Source organism: Oryctolagus cuniculus, chromosome 14, assembly GCF_964237555.1.
Source record: "Oryctolagus cuniculus chromosome 14, mOryCun1.1, whole genome shotgun sequence".
Lineage (NCBI taxonomy): Eukaryota > Metazoa > Chordata > Mammalia > Lagomorpha > Leporidae > Oryctolagus > Oryctolagus cuniculus.
In genome coordinates, this window is record NC_091445.1 from 31,452,532 (window position 1) to 31,476,058 (window position 23,527).

Below are 23,527 nucleotides of genomic sequence, written 5' to 3' on the forward strand. Positions count from 1 at the left end.
GTTTTGGATCCTGAGGTGCTGTAGTAAGTTTTGAAGTCAGATGCCTTTAGCTTTGTTGTTTTGGTTTCAGGATTATTTTAGCTAGTCAGGTGATTTGTAGTTCACATGAATTTTAGGGTTGTATTTTTTTTTCCTATTTTTGTGATAGGAGTTGCATTAAATCCATAGATTTTTTTTTGGAGAGTATGGATGCTTTAATGCTATTAATTCTTGAAACATGAACATGGGAAGCTTTCCCATTTTTTGGTGTCCTCTTCAATTTCCTCCATCAGTGTTTTACAGTTGACATAGCAAATAATTTTCTTTTTATATTTGAGTGTTCTATTGTTAGGTATACATATTTATAATTGTTAATATGCTTTAGGCTAGAGAAGATTTATTATATGTGACTTGACATTTTTCTCTTGCTGCTTTTAGAGTTCTTTCTGTCTTTTACTTTTGACAGCTTAATTATTATGAAACTTGGAAAGGACCTCTTTGGGTTGAGTATGTTTTGAGTTTCTTGAACTTTCATGAATCTGAATGTCCATATTTCTTCCCAAACTTGGAAAGTTTTTACTTAATGTTTAATTATATATGTATTTTGTGTGTTTCTCTGTTGCTTTTCATTCTGTAATACCAATAATGAAAATATTTGTTCCCATAAATCCTGTGGGCTTTCTTCATGCATTTTCATTCTTTTTTCTTTTTCTTTTTTTTTTTTAAAGATTTACTTATTTATTTGAAAGCCAGAAAGAGAGAGAGAGAGAGAGAGACAGACAGACTGACAGACAGACAGACACTGAGAGATTTTCCATCCACTGGTTCACTCCCCAAAAGGCTCCCATAGCCAGAGCTGGGCCGGTCCACAGCCAGGAGCCAGGAGCTTCCTCTGGGTCTCCTTCATGAGTACAGAGGCCCAAGGACTTTGGCCATTTTCCGCTGGCTTCCCAGGTGCATTAGCAGGGAACTGGATCAGAAGTGGAGCAGCAGAGACGGAAACTGGAGTCCATATGGGATATGGGCTCCTCATTCTTTTTTCTTGCTGCTGTCTGACTTAGTTAACTAAAAAGACCTGTTTTCAAGTTCAGAAAGAGTTTCTTGTTGTTCATTGTCTCTGTTGTTGTTTTCCAAGTTGTAATTTTATTTTACTCATTTAATTCTGCAGTTGCAAAGTTTCTGTTTGGTTCTTTTTTTATGGTCTCTAGCTATTACATTTCTCTTTCAGGTTATGATTTGTGTTTTCACCTTATTTCATGGACTTGTTTATTGTGTTCTCTTGTATCTCATTGAACTCTCTCAATCATTATTTTGGATTCCTTTGATGCATTTTGTAAATTTCTTTTTCTTTTGGGTCTATTGCTGGAGATTTATTGTATTGCTCTCAGGGGTGTCATGTTTCCTTGCCGTTTCATTTTTCTTGTGTCTATATTGATGGCTCTGTATATGGTGCTGCTGAAACTTTTCCCAACTTTGTGGAGTTTTCTTTTGGTGTGGGTGTAGAGTGAGGCTTCTTCCTGTGGTTGGCTGCTAGTTGGAAATGATGTGTTAGCTTCGTTTCTGGGTGGCCCCATGTGTGGTCTCTGTGCAGTTTCCTCAGCTGTAATTCTCACCAGCAATTTCTGCAGTTTAGGCCGTGGCCTGGGCTCTGGGTGTTTGTGACTGCGGTGGAATCCTGTGGCTGGCTGGCATGCTGGGCACAGGCACCTGCAGGTGCTGTGGACTGACCTGCTGTGACAGGCTCACCAGGAAGATAGGGCTACCACTGGGCTGCCTGGTATTCAAGCTGGATTCAGGAGTGTGGGAGCCCTGCTGACTGGCTAGCTACGTGATCAGCTGTCCAGGGAGAGGGATCACCATCTCCTAGCTCTTGGGCTGAACACAGGTGCACTGTGGCTGTGTGTTGGCTTCCCTTCTGTGCAAATTTGCCTGTTCCTGGGTGGAGGGTGTTAAGTGAGTATTGCAGCTGGCGCCTTGTCCTTTCTTTCTCCTGGACCTAGGTTCTGAGCAGCCAGGGTCTTCGTGCTGCAGCCACCTGTGTGTATGGTGGAGTGACTGCAGTGTCTCAAGAATGGACATTTGCTGTGGTCCTAGCCCAGTAGGGGTGCACTCTAGTAATGGGTCCAGTTTCAAGATGGTGCCAAGCGGTAGCAGCTTATGTTACAGGGGTGGTGGTGGTGGTGGTGGAGGGGCAGAATGCAGTGTGGGCTCCTTCTCTCTGGTAGTGCAGTGTGTGAGCTCTGGGTAACTCTCCACACTGTGTTCAGAGCCTGTGAGGGCTGCAGGAATCTCTGGTGGTTGTCTGGAGCAGCAGTGGGGGCCACTGTGGGTCTTCAGCCGACCTTTCCCTGTAAGGAGAAGTCTGACTGAGAGCTCTGTGCCAGTCCATTAGGGAGACAGTGTGGGAGAGGCTGAGTGCCTCGCTGTCATCTCTGTGGTGCTACCCTGGGTTTCCATGTACCACAGGAATCTCACCACTCACTTCCCTGCTGGCCTCCAGCGTACTTCCCCATCACTCCACTTGGGATATAGTTGTTTGTTTTCTGTTGTGTTCCCTCTTTGTGAGGGAGAGGAGTGACAGGCAGTTTTGTTTGGCTGTGTTGTTGACATCACTCCCATGAAATAACTTTAGATGTTAGGTACTGTGAATATATATTTAAAATTTTATAATAGTTAATTTCAAAGAAAGCACATTCTTCAGTTGTTTACAGACTTTTTTTTTTTTTTTAAATGAATATTTATTTATTTGAAAGGCAGAGTTACAGAGAGGCAGAGGCAGAAAGAGAGAAGTCCTCCATCCGCTGGTGCACTCCTCAAATGGCTGTAACAGCTGGAGTTAGGCAGATCCGAAGCCAGGAGCCAGAAGCTTCTTCCAGGTCTTCCATGAGGGTGCAGGGGCCTGAGGACTAGGGCCATCTTCCATGCTTTCCTAGGCCACAGAAGAGAGCTGGATTGGAACCAAAGCAGCCATATTGGATGCTGGCACTGCAGACAGCAGCTTTACCTTCTACACTTCAGTGCTGGCCCCTGTTTACAGACTTTTTTTTTTTAAAGATTTATTTATTTATTTGAGAGGCAGAGTTACAGAGAGGTGGAGGTAGATAGAGAGAAAGAGAGAGAGAGAGAGGTCTTCAATCTACTGGTTCGCTTCCCAAATGGCTGCAGTGGCCAGAGCTGGGCTGATCTGAAGCCAGAAGCCAGGAACTTCCTCCAGGTCCCCCGACACGGGTTGCAGGGGGCCAAGGACTTGGGCCATCCTCCACTGCTTTCCCAGGCCATAGCAGAGAGCTGGACCAGAAGTGGAGCAGCGGGGACTCAAACCAGCGCCCTTATGGAATGTCAGCACCACAGGCAGTGGCTTTACCCACTGTACCACTGTGCTGGCCCCTGTCATCATCATCATCATCATCATCATCATCATCATTCTTACTCTTAGATGATCATGCATGTGTGAATCTGACATCCCCGCAGCTTCCTTCAGGAGAGAGAAGGGAGGCAGGAGTAGCTGGGAAAGACTCTGTCCCCTTACCCCAAATTTCTAGCTTCCTCCCATCCAGGACCTTCTGCAAGGGGATGGCAGTGGAAAGGTGAGGCCACTGACACTTGGGCTAATGTGGTAGCCACGAGTCACCTGTGGCCATGGAACACTTGAAACACGGCTAGCCTGCATTGACTGGCGCTGTATGTATCAAAGACATATACCAGAGTTTGAATTCCTCATTTAAAAAGGTGAAAAATAACTAATAATGTTTAGTATTATTTGTTAAGATATTAATATTTTGTACATACGGGGTTAGATAAAATGTATTATTACAGGGGCCGGCGCTGTGGCTCATTTGGTTAATCCTCCGCCTGCAGTGCTGACATCCCATATGGGCGCCGGGTTCTTGTCCCGGTTGCTCCTCTTCCAGTCCAGCTCTCTGCTGTGGCCCGGGAGGACAGTGGAGGATGGCCCAAGTGCTTGGGCCCTGCACCCGCTTGGGAGACCAAGAGGAGGCGTCTGGCTCCTGGCTTCGGATCGGCGCAGTGCACCGGCCGTGGTGGCCATTTGGGGGGCGAACCAACGGAAGGAAGACCTTTCTCTCTGTCTCTCTCTCTCACTGTCTCTAACTCTGCCTGTCAAATTAAAAAACAAAAACTAAAACAAAAAATGTATTATTACAATTAATTTCACTGATTTTTAAAATTTTTTAAATGTAGCTACTAGAAAATCTTTTAAAAGAAAAGATTTATTTACTTTGTTTACAGCCTTTTAACATCTTTTTTTTTGTGTGTTTTCTTCATCATGTTTTTTTTTTTTTTTCTTTTTTTATCTTTGAGAGGCAGAGTGGACAGTGAGAGAGAGAGACAGAGAGAAAGGTCTTTCTTTTGCCGTTGGTTCACCCTCCAGTGGCCACCGCGGCCGGCGCGTTGCGGCTGGCGCATCGTGCTGATCCGATGGCAGGAGCCAGGTGCTTCCGGTCTTACATATGGGTGCAGGGCCCAAGGACTTGGGCCACCCTCCACTGCACTCCCTGGCCACAGCAGAGAGCTGGCCTGGAAGAGGGGCAACTGGGACAGAATCCGGCGCCCCGACCGGGACTAGAACCCGGTGTGCCGGCGCCGCAAGGCAGAGGATTAGCCTAGTGAGCCGTGGTGCCGGCCCATCACGTTGTTCTAATAGGGCAGCCAGTCCAGTGCTGTTTCACTTTCATTTAACTTGTACCCTAAACTGAGGAGCAGATGTTTGGCATGGTTGTTAAGACACTGCTTGTGATTTCTGCATCCCATAGTGGAGTGCCTGAGTTCAAGTCTCAGTTCTGTTTCCAATTCTGGCTTCCTACTGATGTGCACCCTGGGAGGCAGCAGGTGATACCCCAAGCTCTTGGTTCCCTCCCTGCCACCCATGTGGGAGACCTGAGTGGACTTGGCCTTGCCCCAGATGTTAGTGACATTTGGGGAATTAATCAGTAGATCTGTATGTGTCTGTGCCTTTCAAATAAATAAATAATTAATTAAAAGTCGAGAAACTGAGCTAGATGCAATAATCTCAAAGAAAATGTACAATGAGTTTCTTTTTGAACGTTTATTTATTTACATATTTGAGAGGTGGAGGATGATGGGGAGAGACAGAGAAAGGAAGAAAAGAAAGATGTTTGTCTTCCATCCACTGGTTCATTCTTCAGATGGTGGCTACAATAGCCAGCCCTGGGCCAGGTTGAAGCCAGGAACCATCCTGGTCTCCCACATGTGTGGCAGGGACTCAAGTACTTGTGTCATCAACCTCTCCTTTCCCAGGAACATTAGCAGAAAGCTGGAATGGAAACAGAGCACCCAGAGCTTGAGCCAGTGCTTCCATATGGGATGCCAAGTGTTGCAGGTGGCAGCTTAACCTGTTGTGCCACAATGCTAGCCCCAGGAGGGGGAGTTTTTAAATACCATATCCATAATGTGGACCAGGTCAGCATGTATTGATTGGTAATAAGTGATAGTGTTTTCCTAGTTTAAACTTCAGTGACTGTTCCTGCCTGCCTGCTTACGTACTTCTGCAGGGCCTCACTTGCTGCTCATGTCAAGTCGGTTTTTGGTTTAATTGTGGTTACTACTTGTAGACTTGGTGGCTTTTCGATACTTTGTGCCTTGCTGCAGGCAGCTTACTATTTTGTTCAAATAGTTACTGTTGTTTCTGACCTGTCAGTGTTGAAGCATGTAAAAGGTAAGAAATATTTTCAGATAATTCATTTTGTACTTTAATGGTTAATGATTTTATAGTCTTTATCAACATACAAACATTCTGATAATGTTCGCTTGAACCATAACTTGATTTTGTTAGGTTTTATTAGTTAAGGAATATAAATTCTAGCTCCATTGAATTTCCTTTTAGCTCCTGAGAGTATCCTTTGGAGGAAGAATGAAGGATTTCCTGTTTGTATTATATAGCTTTTATTTACTGATTTTTAGCATTTTCTAAATTAGCATATCTTAAATGGCATACTTGAATCTCTTTATCAATGTTAAAATAAATGAAAAAACTAAACAGATATTTTTGACCAGAAGACATCATCTGTGTTAAAATAAATTATGCTACTTGAAAGAGAATATTCAATATGGATTACAGTTACTTTCTGCTGTACAAAAGCAGTATTTCCATCTCTGTTCTTGAGAATGTTAAAGTTGCCAGTTGTGGAGCCAGAAGTTGAAAAACAGGAGATGTTTTAGACCAATTACTTGTACTTGCATATTATTCTGCTATTCACTTGAAATGCCACGGGAATTCTGTCATCCTGCCAAAGAAGCTAGTTACCTGTTTTACACTTTCCTATTTAATAATTTCCATTTCTGTTAAAGAAATATGTATAAATAGATTTATTTTATTTAAATTAAACTTTTAATTTTAGAGAACAGTAATTTTTAGTGGTTCTTTTAGAGTTTTAATCACTATGGCAAATGAAAACTCAGCATATGAATATTAGCACTCACTTGGTCATAAATACCAAATTGAATAACATTAAATAAGAAAATATACATAAATCTAAATAGTAGTTTAGTAAATTTTTATTAGTTTCAACTTTTTTTTTTTTTTGACAGGCAGAGTGGACAGTGTGAGAGAGAGACAGAGAGAAAGGTCTTCCTTTTGCCATTGGTTCACCCTCCAATGGCTGCCACGGCTGGTGTGCTGCGGCCGGCGCACCGCGCTGATCCGAAGGCAGGAGCCAGGTGCTTCTCCTGGTCTCCCATGGGGTGCAGGGCCCAAGCATTTGGGCCATCCTCCACTGCACTCCCGGGCCACAGCAGAGAGCTGGCCTGGAAGAGGGGCAACCGGGACAGAATCTGGCGCCCCGACCAGGACTAGAACCTGGTGTGCTGGCACCGCAAGGCGGAGGATTAGCCTAGTGAGCCGTGGCGCTGGCCTGGTTTCAACTTTTAAGAAGATACTTTCAAATAAATGCTACCTTTGCCACTAACATACATGCACTTTTGTATAATATTCTTTTTGCCAGACTTATCAAATTATAGACATTATTGTTTTAAAATCCCATATTACAGTCCGTTTGAAAATAGGTTTTCTCTTGTAGTAGCATACAGTAAATTGTACACCTACCATATTCAGGGTAGTAACCTAAGGAGCACGGTATAAAGATGAAAAATCTCTGATACTTTTATTTCCAGTTAACTCATGGTTTAATGTGTAATAATAATCACAGATACATAGATCATCCCTGCCTGGGAAAGGGAGCTCCTAAGTTGGCCTGGGTGATGGTGGCTGTAAGGAGGACTGTGCAGAGAATACAGCTTTACAGTTTAGTTGCTGGTGATTCACCAGGCAGATGAGAGGAAAAGTAGCATGTGCAAAGAAGGCAGGGAGGTGTGAGTGCTCAGGAGACATTTTGGGAACTGAAAGCAGTTATATGTATTGCTTTTAGGGAGGAGTGGGAGTTGTCTGCTGCCAGCTTTTATTCCACACAGAGGAATTTGAATTTTATCCTGTAAGTTGTAAAATAATACCTAGATTCACAAGCAACAATAAAGTTAATCTCCAGCATCCTAAGGAATGAAGGGAGCAAAGTAGGGGTTGCAGGGCCCTAAGCTGTATGTGTGATGCTGTGTAGCCTCAACCACCTAATTCATTTAGCAGATTTTTATTGTCTGCTGTAGGCAAGGCACTGTTGTAATAAGCACTGGAGATGAAGAGGGGAGCAGAACAGAGTAAATTCCCTGCCCAACTGGAATTTACATTACAAATCAACATTTAATTCCCCCTTTGTAATTTTTGGCTACAGCATGATAGTATATTTTCCTTGCAGTTTAGTTTCTTCTTCCAGTGTATTGTATCTGGAAGAATATGGCTCATATAGCTGAATTGTGAACACTTCTTCATATTATTGTACTTCATTTGAGCTAGAGTTTGAGGTCTTGTTAGTCCTTTATTAAGTTTAATTGAAATTTATGAGATAATTGTAGATTAGGGTGAAGTCATAAGAAATACAGAGAACTTCCTTGTTCATTTTGCTTTTTCTCCCAATGGTAACATTTTGCAAAACTATAATATAATATAGTCCATACATTGTCAGTTTTGCTTCAACTCATTTGGGTGTATTTATTAAACAACCATCAAAGGACTGAAGAATTCCAACACTACAAGAATTCTCTGTATGAAGATACTTAGAAAGTTCATGGAAAAAAGGAGTTAACAGTAGTTTATTTAGGTACAGAAAGATTTTGAAATCCATGCGTAGTTTTTCATAATACACATTTTCCATAAAAGTCCCTTTCATGATCACACTCACCTCGCCACCCCACCGTCTATCCTGGTAGTTCTAAACCCCAACAACCACTAATCTGTCCTTTTTCTAAAAAGTTGTTGTTCTAAGAACATTACATAATTGTTACATGTAACCTTTGGGATTAGCCTTTTTTTCTATTCAATAGAATTTCCTGGAGATTTATCCAAGCTGTTGTCTGTACCAATAGTTTGTTCTTTGTCATTGTGAGTAATATTCAGTGATATGTATAATTGTTCCTCTGTTGAAAGGCATCTGGGCTGATTACAATTTTTGGCTATTACACATAAAGTTCCATGAATATTTGTTTACAGGTTTTTATGTAACCATGTGTTTTCATTTTGTAGTGTCAGTGTCTGACAGTGTATTTAACTGGGTCATATGGAAGTTGAATGAAACATATGTTTTCATTTCTGTGGCATCAGTGTCTGAGAATGAGAATGTATTTGCTAGGTTATATGGCAGTTGAACGTTTGGTTTATATGAAACCAAAGTGGCTGTACCATTTTATATTCCTACTAGCAACAAGGAAGTGATGTAGTTTTCTGCTTCCTCACCCTCTGGCGTTTGGTGTTATTGTGTTTTATTCAGCCATTCTGATGTGTGGTGATATATCATTGCAGTTTTTATTGCATTTCACATATGACTGATGACGTTGAGCATCTTTTAGTGTACTTATCTGTACATTAAAACTTATACTTTTTCCTATAAAATACTCATGTATTTTGCCCATTTGCTAGTTGGATTTTTTTTTATGGGTTTGGACAAATATCTAAGGACATGTATTCATATTTGTAGAACTATACAGAGTAGTTTCACTGCTCTAACATCCACTGTGCTCTACTATTAATCTTTTACTGTCTTTATAACCTTCTCTAGAATGTCAGATAGTTGGGCACACTTGCTCTTTTCCATCATCATTGGTGGTTCCAATGATGTTTAATTTAAGAATATGTTTAGTTTTAGGGGCTGGTGTTTTGGTGTAGTGGGTAAAGCCTCCACTTGTGATGTGCTATCCTATATGGGTACTGGTTTGAAACCTGCCTGTTCCACTTCTGATCCGTCTTCCTGCTAATATGCCTGGGAAAGCAGTGGAAGATAGCAGATGTCCTTGAGTCCCTGCACCCATGTGGGAGACCTGGAAGAGGATCCTGGCTGCTGGCTTTGGACTGGCCCAGTTCTGGCTGTTGTGGCCATCTGGGGTGTGAACCAGCAGATGGAAGATCTGTGTGACTCTCCCTCCCTCTCTCTCTAACTCTGCCTTTCAAATAAATCTTAAAAAAACCAAACCAAAGCAAAACAAAACCAAAAATTCCCAAAAAGAATATGCTTAATTTTATGAGAAACTGTCAAGCTGTCTTCCAAAGTGGCTCTACCATTTTACATACCTATCAGCAATGAATAAGAGTTCCTGCTGTTGCATGTCCTTGCCAGCATTTGGTGTAATCAGTGCCCTGGATTTTGGCCATGCTAATAAATGTGAGGTGGTATTTCATTGCTTTAATGTTAATTTCCCTGAAGACATATGATATGGAGTATCTGCTCTTATGCATATTTGGTACCTGTAGGACATCTTTAGTGAGTTGTCTATTACAATCTTTGGCCAATTTTTAAATTGGATTATTTCTTTTCTTACTGTTGGGTTTTATAATTTCTTTGCAATTTTGGATAATAATCTTTTATAAGGAATATCCAAGTCTATGGCTTGTCTTAATTTTCTGGAGAGAGTATTTCTGGACAGAGTATTTCATGGAGCAGATAATTCTAGTTCTAATGAAGTTTAACATTAATTATTTTATTGATTGTGCTTTTTGTGCTGTATATTTATTTGAGAGGCAGCAAGACACACAGAGAAACAGAGAGAAATTGCATTAAATATAATTTAGTTAAACGCCAAATAAGTCCTTGGCATTTGTCCAAAGGGAAAATAATGTTTTTCTTTTGCAGTTTTCACATCTCTCTGTGACATTTGATGTTTCTAGTATCTTTTTTTCCCCCTCCTAATGTCTGTGACTCAGCCAAATGCCTTTTATCCTTTCTATACTCTATCCTTTGGTTAGCTTTTCCTGCTCTCATCTAAAAAATTTTTTACTTATTTATTTTCAGTTTATTTGTGAGAGGGAGAAGGGAAGAGGGAGACGGAAGGGTGGGGAAGGGAGAAAAGAGGAGAGGAGAGAAGAGGAGAGGGAGGGGGGAGAGAGAGAGAGGTAGAGAGAGAGAGAGACTTCCATTTTTTTCCATAATAGCCAGAACTGGGTCAGCCAAAGCCAAGAGCCTGGAATTCATTCCAGTTCTCTCACATGGGTGGCAGGTCCCAGGTATTTGCGCCGTTCAGGGTACAGATTAAAAGCAAGCTGGATTGGAAGTGGAGGAGCTGATACCATGTGAGATGTGGACTTCCCAAGAGGCATCTTAACTGCTGCACCAAACCTCTGCCCCTCCTGCTCGCATTCTTGGATTGGCAGATTCTCATGGGTTTTGTCCTTGACTCTGATTTTCTGTCAACATTTATTCTGTTGTTTTCATCTATTGCTTTTAAGCAGTTAATTCCCAAATTTGGATCTTTCGCCTCAATATTTTACCTAAAGATTTATTTCTGGTAGAAATTAATGTATTTTTTTCTTAAAGTAGCTCCGTATTCTTTTTTTTGTTGTTGTTGTTCCCTTATTCATTCAGGTCAAGACTCTTCCATCTTCATTTGTTCTGTCAATTCTAGATCCTGTAATGGCTTCTTTTTTTTTTTTTTTTTTTTTAAAGATTTATTTATTCGAAAGGCAGAGTTATAGAGAGGCAGAGGCAGAGGCAGAGGCAGAGAAAGAGGGAGAGTGAGAAAGAGAGAGAGAGAGAAAGAGAGAAAGAGAGGTCTTTCATCCACTGGTTCACTCCCCCAGTGTCTGCAATGGCTGGTGATAGGTCAATCTGAAGCTAGGAGCCAGGAGCTTCCTCTTGATCTCCTAAATGGGTGCAGGGGCCCAAGGATTTGGGCCATCCTCTGTTGGCTTTCTCAGGCACATTAGCAGGGAGCTGGGTGGGAAATGGAGCAGCTGGGACTCAAACTGGTACCCACATGGGATGCCAGCACCGCAGGAGATGGCCTTACCCAGTATGCCACAGTGCTGGCCCCTGTGATGGCTTCTTTTTCTTATTTTTTAAAAAATTTATATTATTTATTTGAAAGAATTATAGAGAGAGGTAGACACACTCAGAGAGAGAGAGAGAGGTCCTCCATCTGCTGTTTCATTCCCCAAATGGTCACAATGGCAGGAGCTGAGCCAATACAAGCCAGGAGCTTCCTCTCAGTCTTCCACGTGGTTGCAGGGGCTCAAACACTTGTGCCATCTCCACTGTTTTCCTAGGCCATAGCAGAGAGCTGGATTGGAAGTGGAGCAGCTGGGACTTGAACCGGCGCCCGTATGGGATGCTGGCACTGCATGCCAGTTCATTAACCAGCTGTGCCACAGCACTAGCCCTTCATTTTTTCTTTTTTCTCTTCCTTCCTCCCTCCCTCCCTCTCTCTCTTTTTCTCCCTCCCCTCCCCTCCCCTCCCCTCCCCTCCCCTCCCCTCCCCTCCCCTCCCCTCCCCTCCCCTCCCCTCCCCTCCCCTCCCCTCTCCTCTCCTCTCCTCTCCTCTCCTCTCCTCTCCTCTCCTCTCCTCTCCTCTCCTCTGGCAGAGTGGATAGTGAGAGAGAGAGACAGAGAGAAAGGTAAGGTCTTCCTTTGCCGTTGGTTCACCCTCCAATGGCCGCCACGGCTGGCGCGCTGCGGTCGGCGCACCGCGCCGATCCGAAGGCAAGAGCCAGGTGCTTCTCCTGGTCTCCCATGGGGTGCAGTGCCCAAGCACTTGGGCCATCCTCCACTGCACTCCCTGGCCACAGCAGAGAGCTGGCCTGGAAGAGGGGCAACCGGGACAGAATCTGGTGTGCCGGCGCCGCTAGGTGGAGGATTAGCCTAGTGAGCCGCGGCGCTGGCCTATTTTTTCTTAAATACAGTAACAAATATCTTTCCCACTCCTTGTGTTCCTGCTACTCTGTGTGTTTTCTTTTAGAAATATTTTCTATGCTTGTGACCAGCATTGTTGTGCAGTGGGGTATCCTATATTGGAATTGTGGGGAGCAACCCGGACTAGACTGAGTTACTGGAATTAAGACTTATTCTATGCATCTGCTCTCCCACAATATGGCGCTGGGAGAGAAGAAAACAGCTTCTACACAGATGCCTCCAGTTCAGCCAATAAACTGTAGGACTTGCTCCTGATTGGAGGAGAGCAGCGTACTCGGCGTGTGGGCAGCCGAGTTGGGATTGGCGGAGGAGGACTATAAAGGAGGAGAGAGACGGCATGCACGGGGAACATCTAAGGGGAACATCTGAGGGAACACCTGTGGGAACACCTGTGCAGCCCCCGAGAGAGCCGGCCGGCGGTGTGCCGCTCCCCTGCGGAAGTGGGGAATGTGGCCAGGGGGAACCGCCCTTCCACGGAGGTGGAAGGGACAGTAGCCAACCCGGGAAGAACCAGCAGCAAACCCGGGGAGGGCCGAGCAGATGAAAGAACAGCGCAGGGTCCTGTGTCGTTCCTCCACGAAGAGGGGGAGCGACAGGAATGCTGGTTTGAATCCCAGCTGCTCTGCTTCCAATCCAGCTCCCTGCTAACATACCTGGGAAAACAGTGGAAAATGGCCCAACTGCTTGGGCCTCTGCCACACACATGAGAGACCTGAATGGAATTCCTGGCTCCTGGCTTCAGCCTGGCCCAGTCCTTTGTAGCCATTTGGGGAGTAAACCAGAGTATGGAAGATTTCTCTCTTGGTCTCTATTTCTGTCTCTGTCTCCATCTTCCTTTCCTGTCTCTGTAACTCTGCCTTTCAAATACATAAAATAAATCTTAAAACAAATTTTTTGATGGAATTTTTTCATAACCTTTTAATTTTTTTTCACCCTGATTACTTGATAGTTCAGGAAAAAAATAGTTCAGTTGGGGAAAAGTTGCAATTTGTTCTCTAATTGGAAAACTTTTTCATTTTTTTTTTAAAAACCGTGTCGTTAGATGAGATCCCTGAAATTAGAGAGATATAACTCCTGTTCTTTTCCCTGTAGCTTGCAGGCTATCAGCTGAATTAATAAGAAACTGACTTTTGGTGTAGATGAACAAAGATTAAAGTTATGTTTTTCCATTTCTTCCAACTGGATCTGAAAGATTCACTGCCTGAAATTTTGTAAAACTCAGGCACAAAATAAATTCTGTTGTAGTTTTCAAAATTTATAGTATTACAATCAGTATATTTTGGGGGAAGTTTATGATAGCTGACCTTTAGATGATCGTAAGTTATGCTGTAGTGATTTTAAAACAGTTTTTCTGAGTGCTAATTCACATAGCAAAGAATTCATCCATTGAAACCATACAGTTCAGTTGTCTTTGGTATAGGTGTGCAGTCATCACAGCATATGATCTTGGAACATTTTTGTTGCCCCAAAAAGAAACCCAGTACCATGAACAGTCACTCTGTACTTCTCCCCAAATTCACCAGCCCTAGGCAACCACTAATGTGCTATTTATCACTATTGGTTTGCCTGTTTTGGACATTTTACATAAATGAATCCTGAAATATATTTTTTAAATGTCTGGTTTCTTTCATTTAACAGAAGGTTTTCAAGGTTCATCCATGTTGTACCCTGTAACAATATCTCATTCCTTGTAATTGACAGTAATATTCCTTTTGATTGATATTTATACTTTTATTTATCCATTCATCAGTTGATGGATATTTGAGTTGTTTCTACATGGTGGCCGTTATTAATAATGGGGCTTGAAACGTAAGTTTTTGTGTACACATATGTTTTCATTTTACTTGAGTCTGTAGCTAAGAGTGGAATTTCTGGTAGTTGTTTTTCCCATGTTTTACCTTTTGAGGAGCTTCCATGCTATTTTTTTTTTTAAGATTTATTTATTTTATTTGAAAGGCAGAGTTACAGAGAGGCTGAGGTGGGGGGGGGAGGGAGGGAGAGAGAGAGAAAGAGAGAGAGAGATGTCAGTCTTCCATCCAATGGTTCACTTCCCAGATGGCTGCAACGGCCAGAGCTGTGCCAATCCAAAGCCAGGAGCCAGGAGCTTCTTCTGGGTCTCCCACGTGGGTGCAGGGGTTCAAGGACTTGGGCTATCTTCCATTGCTTTCCCAGGCCATAGGAGAGAACTGAATTGGAAGTGGAGCAGCCAGGACTTGAACTGGTGCCCATTTGGGATGCTGTCACTGCAGGCAGTGGCTTCACCCACTATGCTATAGTGCTGGCCCATATACTATTTTCTGTAGTGGCTGCATGGCTTTATGTTTCTAGTACCAGGGTTTAAGAGTTCCAATCTTTCCATAGTCTCTAGCACTTTGTTATTATCTGTCTCTTGATTATAGACACTGTGGTGTTATGAAGTAGTATGTCATTGTATTGGCTAATGATATTGAACATCTTTCCATGTCCTTATTAGGCATCTGTTAATCTTTGGAGAAATGTCTGTTCATATCTTTTGCCATTTTAATTGGATTATCTTTTTATTATTGAGTTGTAAGAATTATTTCCTCATATATGTTTATATAGCAAATATTTTCTCCCTTTCTGTGGGTTGTTTTCAGTTTCTTGATGATGTACTTTGAATCACAGTTTTTAATTTTGATGAAATCCAATTTATATGTTCTTGCCCTGTTGCTTGTGTTTTTTGTTTTTGTAGCTAAGAAACCAGTGTTATGAAGATTGTCGTTTCTTCTTAGAGTTTATTGTTTGTTTTATTTAAAGTTAATTTTGTGTTTGTGTGGTCTAAGGATGGTATTCTGCTTCATGCTTTTGCATGTGGAAATCAAGTAGTCCCAGGACCATTTGTTGAAAAAAAATTTTTTTACATTATTGAATAGACTAGATACTCTTGCAGAATTTTTATTTTACCATAAATGTGAAGATTTGTATCAGGATCCTTTCCTCTGTCCCATTGACCTCCATGTCTGTCCATATGTTAATACTGTCTTTTTTTTTTCTTTAAGATTTTTTTTTTTTGTTAATTTGAAAGGCAGGCAGAGTTAGAGAGAGGGAGAGACAGAGAGAGTGAAAGAGAGATGGATATCTTCCATCCACTTGTTCATTGCCCAGATGTCTTAACAGCCCTGGGCCAGGACAAAGCCTTGAGCCTGGAACTCCATCTGGGTCTCCTATATGGGTGGAAAGACCCCAAGTACCTGGGACCTTAACTTAAAAATTCAAGTACCTGGGCTGCCTTCTGTTGCTTTCCCAGGAGTATTAGCAGGAAGCTGGATCAGAAGTGGAATAGCCAGAACTAGAACCTGCACTCATATTTAATTGCTGGCATTGCAAGCAGCAGCTTAACCTACTGTACCACAACACTGACCCTGCCAGTACGGTCTCGATTGCTTTTTAGTTAAGTGTGAAATTAGATCCTTTGAGTCCTCCAATTTTATATTTCTTTTAAAGTATTTTTGTGTTTATTCTGGCTTCCTTGTATTTCCATATGAATTTTAAGATCAGCTGTCAATGTCTGTAAAAAATGTAGCTGAGTTATTAGTATAGATTTAAGATAAATCTTGCTTTTAAAGTAGTAAATCTTTTGGTCTTTGAACATGAAGCATTCAAGGTATTTTACAGCAATGTTTTACAAATTTCTTACAATGTTTTAAATTTCAAGAATATGGTCAGCGCCGCGGCTCAATAGGCTAACTCTGCCTGCGGCGCTGGCACCACGGGTTCTAGTCCTGGTCAGGGCGCCAGATTTTGTCCCGGTTGCTCCTCTTCCAGGCCAGCTCTCTGCTGTGGCCCGGGAAGGCAGTGGAGGATGGCCCAAGTGCTTGGGCCTGCACCCGCATGGGAGACCAGGAGAAGCACCTGGCTCCTGCCTTCGGATCAGCGCGGTGCGCCGGCCGCAGTGCAATGGCCACAGCAGCCATTGAGGGGTGAAGCAACGGAAAAGGAAGAGCTTTCTCTCTGTCTCTCTCTCACTGTCCACTCTGCCTGTCAAAAAAAAAAAAGTTTTAAGAATATAAATTAGTTTAAAATTTCTTACAACAATATTTTGTATTTTATTCCTAAGTAATTTAATTTTTTGATGCTATTGTATTTTCTTAAGTTTTGCTTTCAGATTGATCATTATTGATATACAGAAACACAATTACCTTTTATATATTGATTTTGTATCCTATAATATTACTAAACTCATTCACTAATTCTAATGGTTTTTTTCCATTGTTTAGGATTTTCTGTATGCCAGATAATGTCATCTGCAAGCAGAATTAATTTTCTTTCTTTCTTTCCCACCTCAATGTCTTTTATTTAATGTATTTCATTGTAATGGCTAAAAATGCTAATATAATTTGAATAGAAATCAACAATAGAGTGGACGTTCTTATCTTGTTCCTGAACTTTGAGAGAAAATATTGAATTGTAATAATTTTTTTTTACCCTGAAAAGAGTAGGTTGTATTTTTGCTTTGACGACTAATTTCCTTTTGATTCAAGATGTTTTCCCTTCTGTTTAACATACACAGATATGTGCTGATTAGAAAGCTGAACTGTGCAGTGAGAAAGAAGGACAAGCAGTGCCTTACAAAAATGGGGTTTGGGAGTGACCTGAAGAATTCACACGAAGCTGTGTTAAAATTGCAAGACTGGGAATTACGGTTACTGGAAACAGTGAAGAAATTTATGGCTCTGAGAATAAAAAGTGATAAAGAATATGCATCTACTTTACAGAACCTTTGTAATCAAGTTGATAAGGAAAGTACTGTACAGATGAATTATGTCAGCAATGTATCTAAGGTAAGAAGAATTATTTCATCATTCATTGCATATAACATCATAATTATGCTCACAGCAAATAGATCATTCTATTGAATGAGCATACCCACATTAACATACTAGGACAGTGGTTCCAGAATTTTTTGCTGAGTATCAGAATCTTATGGGGGAAGGTTTCCAAAATTATTTTGGGAACTTACCTGCTGATATTCTAATTCAATAGGTCTACAGAGGGACTTTGAAGTTTTTTCTGTAAATAAATATACAGGTTATTCTAGTGATTAGTCAGACTTGAGAGCTATTGTTAGAAATATTGGGTTTTTAAATTTTGTTTTCTGCTTTGGGTCAATTGACCTTTGCTGATTATTTCCTTTGATGCAAAGAAAATTTTAACCCATATTCCTGAATTCTTTGATGAATTGTTTGAAATATTTTAACCCATACCTCTCTCTTATTTTCTATCATTTCTTTGCTAAAATACTGGTAAATAAATAAATTAGTTTCCTCTTAAATCCACTGGATGAACTATATCTATCGAGATATCTATATATATATATATGTAGATACTTAGATATCCATAGATAGATATTTTCTGTAAGTTATATAAGAGATATGTAAGTTATATAAGAGATATAAAATACCTATATAGATATATATCTATATAGGTAGATGGATGCTTCCTATAAGTTTGTTGAAATTCCATCCAGTCTTACTTGGCTCAGTTTTTTTTCATGAATTTGTGTTGGATCTTGTCACGTGGTTTTTCTTTGTCTATTTCTGGAGTGATGTTACCTTATCTCATTCCATATATTGGAAATTTGTGTTTTTTCCCTTTTTTCTGACCAATCTGGGTAGAGGTTTATTAATTTTACTAATATTATCTGAGAACTCCCTTTTGATTTTGTTGACTTAAAAAGATTTTTTTTTTCTATTGCTTTGATTTCAGCTCTGAAGTCTACTGATTTTTCTTCCTCTTAATTTGTTTTTCATTTGCTCTCCCTCTTCCCTTGGTTTATTAAGGTGGAAGCGGAGATCACTGATTTGAGACCTGTCTTCTTTTGTAATACAAGGGTATAGTGTTCTAAATTTTTTTCCGAGTACTATTTCATCTGTATCCAGAAATTTTTCTATGCTTATTTTAATTTTCTTATAGTTAGGATTACATTTAGTTTCCTTTTTGATGTCTTTTTTGACAGATGTGTTCTTTGAAAGATTGTTATTTAATTTCCAAATAGTTGTTTTTTTCCATATGTATTTTTGTTAGGTATTCTGAATTTAGTTTTCCAAAAACTTATTTTGTATAATTACATGTTTTTAAATTTTTGAATACTACTTGTTTTATAACCCAGAATGAGGTCTGTTTTGGTAAATGTTGTATGTATACTTGATAAGAATATATACTGTTACGGTCAAGATGGTTGATAGTGGTGTCCCACTGTATTGTTTCTTTTTTAGTCAGAGTTCTCCGGAGAAGGAGAAGCAGAAGGGAAGCTATATATATGTAACAGGGAAGTCGAGAAGTCCCTCTGTGTGCTATCTGTAGCCTGGAGAACTGGGGAAGCCAGTGATGTAATTCTGTCTAAGGATGAAGGTCTGAGAACCGGGAGAGCTGATCTTGTTCTCCCAGTCTGAGGCCAAGGCCCGAGAACCTGAGGGGCTGTTGGTATAATTCTCAGAGTACAAAGGTCCTAGGACTTGGAGTTCTAATTCTGACTTCAGGAGGAGATGCATGTCTCAGCTCCAGAAGACAGAGCAAATGAGCCCTTCTTCATCCTTCTAGTTCTGTTAAGTTCTTACTACATTGCATGATGCCTGCCCATGTTGGTGAGGATGAATGTTTTTTAATTAATTTTATTTAATGTATACAAACTTAATGCATTTCTTACATACAAATCTAGGAACACAGTTGTTCTTCCCACTCTACCCTCCCTCCCTCCTACACTCCTACCCTTTTTCTTCCTCCCTCTCCTATTCCCATTCTTCTTCTTCTTCTTCTTTTTCTTCTTCTTCTTCTTTTTTTTTTTTTTTTTTTTTTTAGGATTTATTTATTTATTTGAAAGGCAGAGTTACAGAGATAGAGAGAAAGTTACGGAGATAGAGAGAAAGGTCTTCCATCTGCTAGTTCATTCCCCAGGTGGCCTCAATGGCCACAGCTGGGCAGATCCAAAGCGAGGAGCCAGGAGCCTCCTCCAGGTCTCCCTCGTGGGTGCAGGGAACAAAGAACTTAGGGCATCTTTACTGCTTTCCTAGGTCATACCAGACAGCTGGATTGGAAGTAGAGCAGCTGGGACACAAACTTGCACCAGTATGGGATGCCGACACTGCAGAACGGGACTTTAACTGGCTGTGCCACAGCTCACAGCGCCGGCCCCTCCCATTCTTATTTTTAAAAAGGTCTATTTTCAGTTAACTTTATGCTCATAAGATTGACCCTACACTAAATAAAGAGTTCAACAAATAGTATGAAGAAAAAAAAAACTGACACTGTGAGGATGAATCTCTTACTTAGTTGAGTGATTCAGATGATGTCTCTTGTGGAAAAACCCTCATAGACATGCACAGAAATAATGTTGTACCAGCTTTCAGGTATCCTGTGATCCAGTCACTCCTGTTGCACTAATTATTGAGTTTTTTTTTTTTAGTGATTTATTTGAAAGATAGAGTGACACACACACACACACAACACACACACAGAGCTAGAGAGAGAAAGAGAGAGAGAGAGAGATCTTGTATCTGCTGAGAGAGATCGCTTGATCTTTTATCTGTTGGTCCACTCCCCAAATGCTTCAACAGCTAGGGCTATGGCAGCCAGAGCCAGGAGTCAGAAATTCCATTCAGGTCTCTCACTTGGGTGGCAGGGACCCAAGGACTTGAGCTAACATATGCTGGCTCCCAGGTGCAGTTAGCAGAAAGCTGGAGCAGAAGCAGAGGTGACTCAGTCCAGGTACTCTGATATGGGATACAGGCATCCCAAGTAGTTGCTTAACTACTGCACCATGATGATCCCCTGAATTTTTCTTTATTACTTAAGGCTATTTGAAGTGTGTGCATTGTCTTCAATCCTGAGGGGCATGGTTGTTTGAGTTACTTTGGAAGTAGTATTGGGAGATGGAGACCTAGGCTGTCTTTGCTTCCAAATCCCTGGACTCTTGTTTCTCCATCATCCTAAAGCTCTTCTTTACTTCTTCTTTTAAAGTTTTATATATTTATTTGAAAGGAAGAGTGAGACACACACACACATGCACTCACACACACACACACACACAGAAAGAGAGAAAAGAGAGGGAGAGAGGGAGAGGGATCTTTCATTCATTGGTGAGAGAGAGCGAGTGATCAAGAGAGAGATGTTTTATTCATTGGTTCAATCCCCAGATGCCTGTTGACAGCCAGGGCTGGGCCAGTCCAAAGCCAGGAGCCCAGAACTCTGGGTCTTGAACTCCATCTCGTTCTCCCTGTGAGTGTCAGGAACCTAAGTATTTGGGCCATCATGTGCTGCTTCTCAGACGTAGTAGCAGAAAGCTGGACCACAAGCTGGGGAGCCTGGATTGCATCCCAGGCACTATGGTTTGGGATGTGTCCATCCTAAGAGGCAGCTTAACTGCTGTGCCACAGTGCCTGCCCTTCCTCTTTACTTCTTGGCATAACAATGTCTTAAATATTCCTTTTTATAATCCTGTTATAAACCTTTATCCTGGGAGTCCTGGTATTTTGGATATTAGTGGTATAACTAGTACTCAAACAGTACTTTATACTTTGTGTTTCTGTGTGGGTGCAAACTGTTGAAATCTTTACTTAGTATATACTAAATTGATCTTCTGTATATAAAGATAATTGAAGATGAATATTGATGTGAATGAGATGGGAGAGGGAGTGGGAGATGGGATGGTTGCCGGTGGGAGAGAGGTTATGGGGGAAAAAGCCGCTATAATCCAAAAGTTGTACTTTGGAAATTTATGTTTATTAAATAAAAGTTAAAAAAAGAAAAAAATTAAACAAAATTTACAATGTATGGAATTTAAGATTTCACAGTATTTTTCAATTGCAAGTAATGCTGCAATGGGTACCATTGTATAGATGCACTTTTATATCATTATGAATGCCTTCACTAAGTTCCTGGAAATGGGATTTTTCAGCCCAAAATGTAAATGTGCATTTAGTTTAGTTGCAGGTTGACAATGTAAATATTTCCTCTGTAGATCTTGTATCATTTTGTATATTTATTAGAAATATATGAGGATGCCAGATTCCATTTAATCTGGACAACAGAGTGTGTTGTTAAACTTTTGAATTTTCTTCATCTGATAGGTAAGAAATTATATCTACTATGGTTTTATTTTATATTGCTCTAACAGTGATTGAAATTGAACAGTTTTTCATATGGTTAGTAGCTATTTTATTTTGAGTACTTGTTTTATTCTGTGCTAAAGAATAATTTTACTTTGTTTTCTTATTCACTTAAAATTACACTTGTCCCAAAACAGTCAACTCTGTCTAAAGTAATAGTGAGACAACTAATCCTTAGATAATATAACTTACTTGAAGGGTGATATTGGCTTATCTGTTAAACACAAAGTAAATTGAAATGTCAGTGCTTCATATATACTTGGGAATAAAAAGTAATGAAAAATGTTTTTTGGTGAACCAGCTTTATTATTTGTAGTCACTAAATACCACATATAATGTAACTTGAACCTGTGTAACTAGAGTGTGAGTTGTATAACTTTTGAAAGTGATTGTTATCAAGTTTGGCTGGTAATCAATTCTGATATGATGCTTGATATGAAAATAAGAATTGCTGCAACACAATTGATATATTAGGAAACAATTTGAACATAACATGAATTTTGTTAATGTGTGGAACTGGAGGAAGCAGCAGGTGAATTCAGAAAGCTGTAACCTTTGAGGCAGAATATATAGAAATATATATCAAACTTATATTTCAGTCCTTTGTTGGTTACCTTTGTTTAATACTTGGTTTTGAGCCACATCCTTCCACATGTGGTATTGCAACTTTCTGTCCAGTTTCAGATAACTCTGCTACTTTACAGTAAGTTATAAGTTGCAAACCTTCTGAAACTTACTTTGACAAGCAAACCAGTTCTTTTCAAGGTAGAGTGCTGTGTTTATTGTAGTGGTTACATATTTCTCAACATTTAATGTGTATAAAACTGCAAAGTTTTATTAGGTTCCTGACTTCTTAGATATATTCCTTGATTACTTTTTGAGTTTTGTGCCTCTCATCTCACTTGTCCATAAGATCTGTGGTTTTAATTTCTATAATTTTAAAACCCAGTGATAATTGGGGGCACAAATATTTGGGTGCAGCAAATGTTACATTAAAACTACTTGGGGAGCCATCCAAAACCTGTTAAATCAGAACCTGTGGTTATAAGGCTCAAAAATTAGTGTTTTTAAAAGGATCCTAGTTTCTTCTTATTGAAATTGTGAATTCCTGAGCAGGTATACCAGAAAGCTTTACAGAAAATGAAGAAATGGAGGCTCTTAGGAATAGGGAATATTTAAGGTTTCCTAAACCTGTTTTAGAGAAGTTTAATGTTATTTTCTGGATTTCTGTATCCCATAAGGGCTTCAAGACTCCAATGTGCCTATGTAATAGGCACACTCAGAATAAAAACTGCTGTTTTCGGGCTCTGTTTGTGTTAAGTTACTGTGCTATGCAGAAACTGTGCATTCTTCGTGGAATTTTCTTGCTGCATTTAGAAAAGATCTAAGAAGAAGTAAGAAAGCAGGTCGTTCGGGGCTGTAGTCTGCAGTGAACAGCTATTTATGACAGCTATTATTTACGTATCTTTCAAGCTTGAGTCATCTTGTTGATTATTTTCAATGCTTTACTGTAATTATAGCTCCAGTAGTTATTCTTTGACTCAGTGTCCCAGAATAAATACTTTTTGGTATAATGAACTCAGAGCACTTAAATTACTCCCTGTTTAAGGAATATTGATTTACCTCACAACACATCTGTTAGCTCACAGGTAGAAAGCATGAAAGCATGTGATGTGCTTTTCCAGGAGATACTCACTCTGTCCCTGTGTGTAGTTTTCCATTTTCCTAAAATTGAATACAAAGTTTAGATTTACTTCCTGATTTTGTTTTTTTGTTTTGTTTTGTTTTGTTTTTTGAATTAAAAAAGTCTTATTTATTTGTATTTATTTGAAAGGCAGAGCAAGAAAGAGAATGAGAGAGAGAAAGAGAAATTTTCCATCCTCTGGTTCACTCCCCAAATGCCTTGCAATTCCTGGGGCCAGGTCAACCCAAAGCCAGGAGCCTGGAACTCTGTCCAGATCCTCCCCCCCCCCCCCAGTAGTGTCAGGGACTCAAGTACTTATCTTCTGCCCCCCAGGTGCAGTGGCAGGAAGCTGCATCAGAAGTGGACTTAATCCCAGGCACTTTCATAAGGAATGAAGGTATCGCAAGCAGTGGCTTAACTCACTGCTCCAAAGTGCCTGCCACCCTACCTTTAAAAATGTTTGTTTATTTTTCTTTATT

The 23,527-nt window shown here is 40.5% G+C and overlaps 1 protein-coding gene across 28 annotated transcripts in view; it reads left to right on the forward strand.

Annotated features, from left to right (window-relative positions):
- FER (FER tyrosine kinase) overlaps nt 1-23,527 on the forward strand; it is a 475,696-nt gene that overhangs the window by 78,037 nt on the left and 374,132 nt on the right. For all 28 annotated transcript variants that reach the window (XR_011381955.1, XR_011381954.1, XR_011381952.1 and 25 more), the window contains one exon: nt 16,771-17,041. Coding sequence is in view for 24 of the 28 variants with exons in the window: in XM_051853918.2 (XP_051709878.2) it covers nt 16,771-17,041 (271 nt within the window). In the remaining 4 variants the exon portion in view is untranslated. The remainder of the gene's footprint in view (nt 1-16,770; nt 17,042-23,527) is intronic.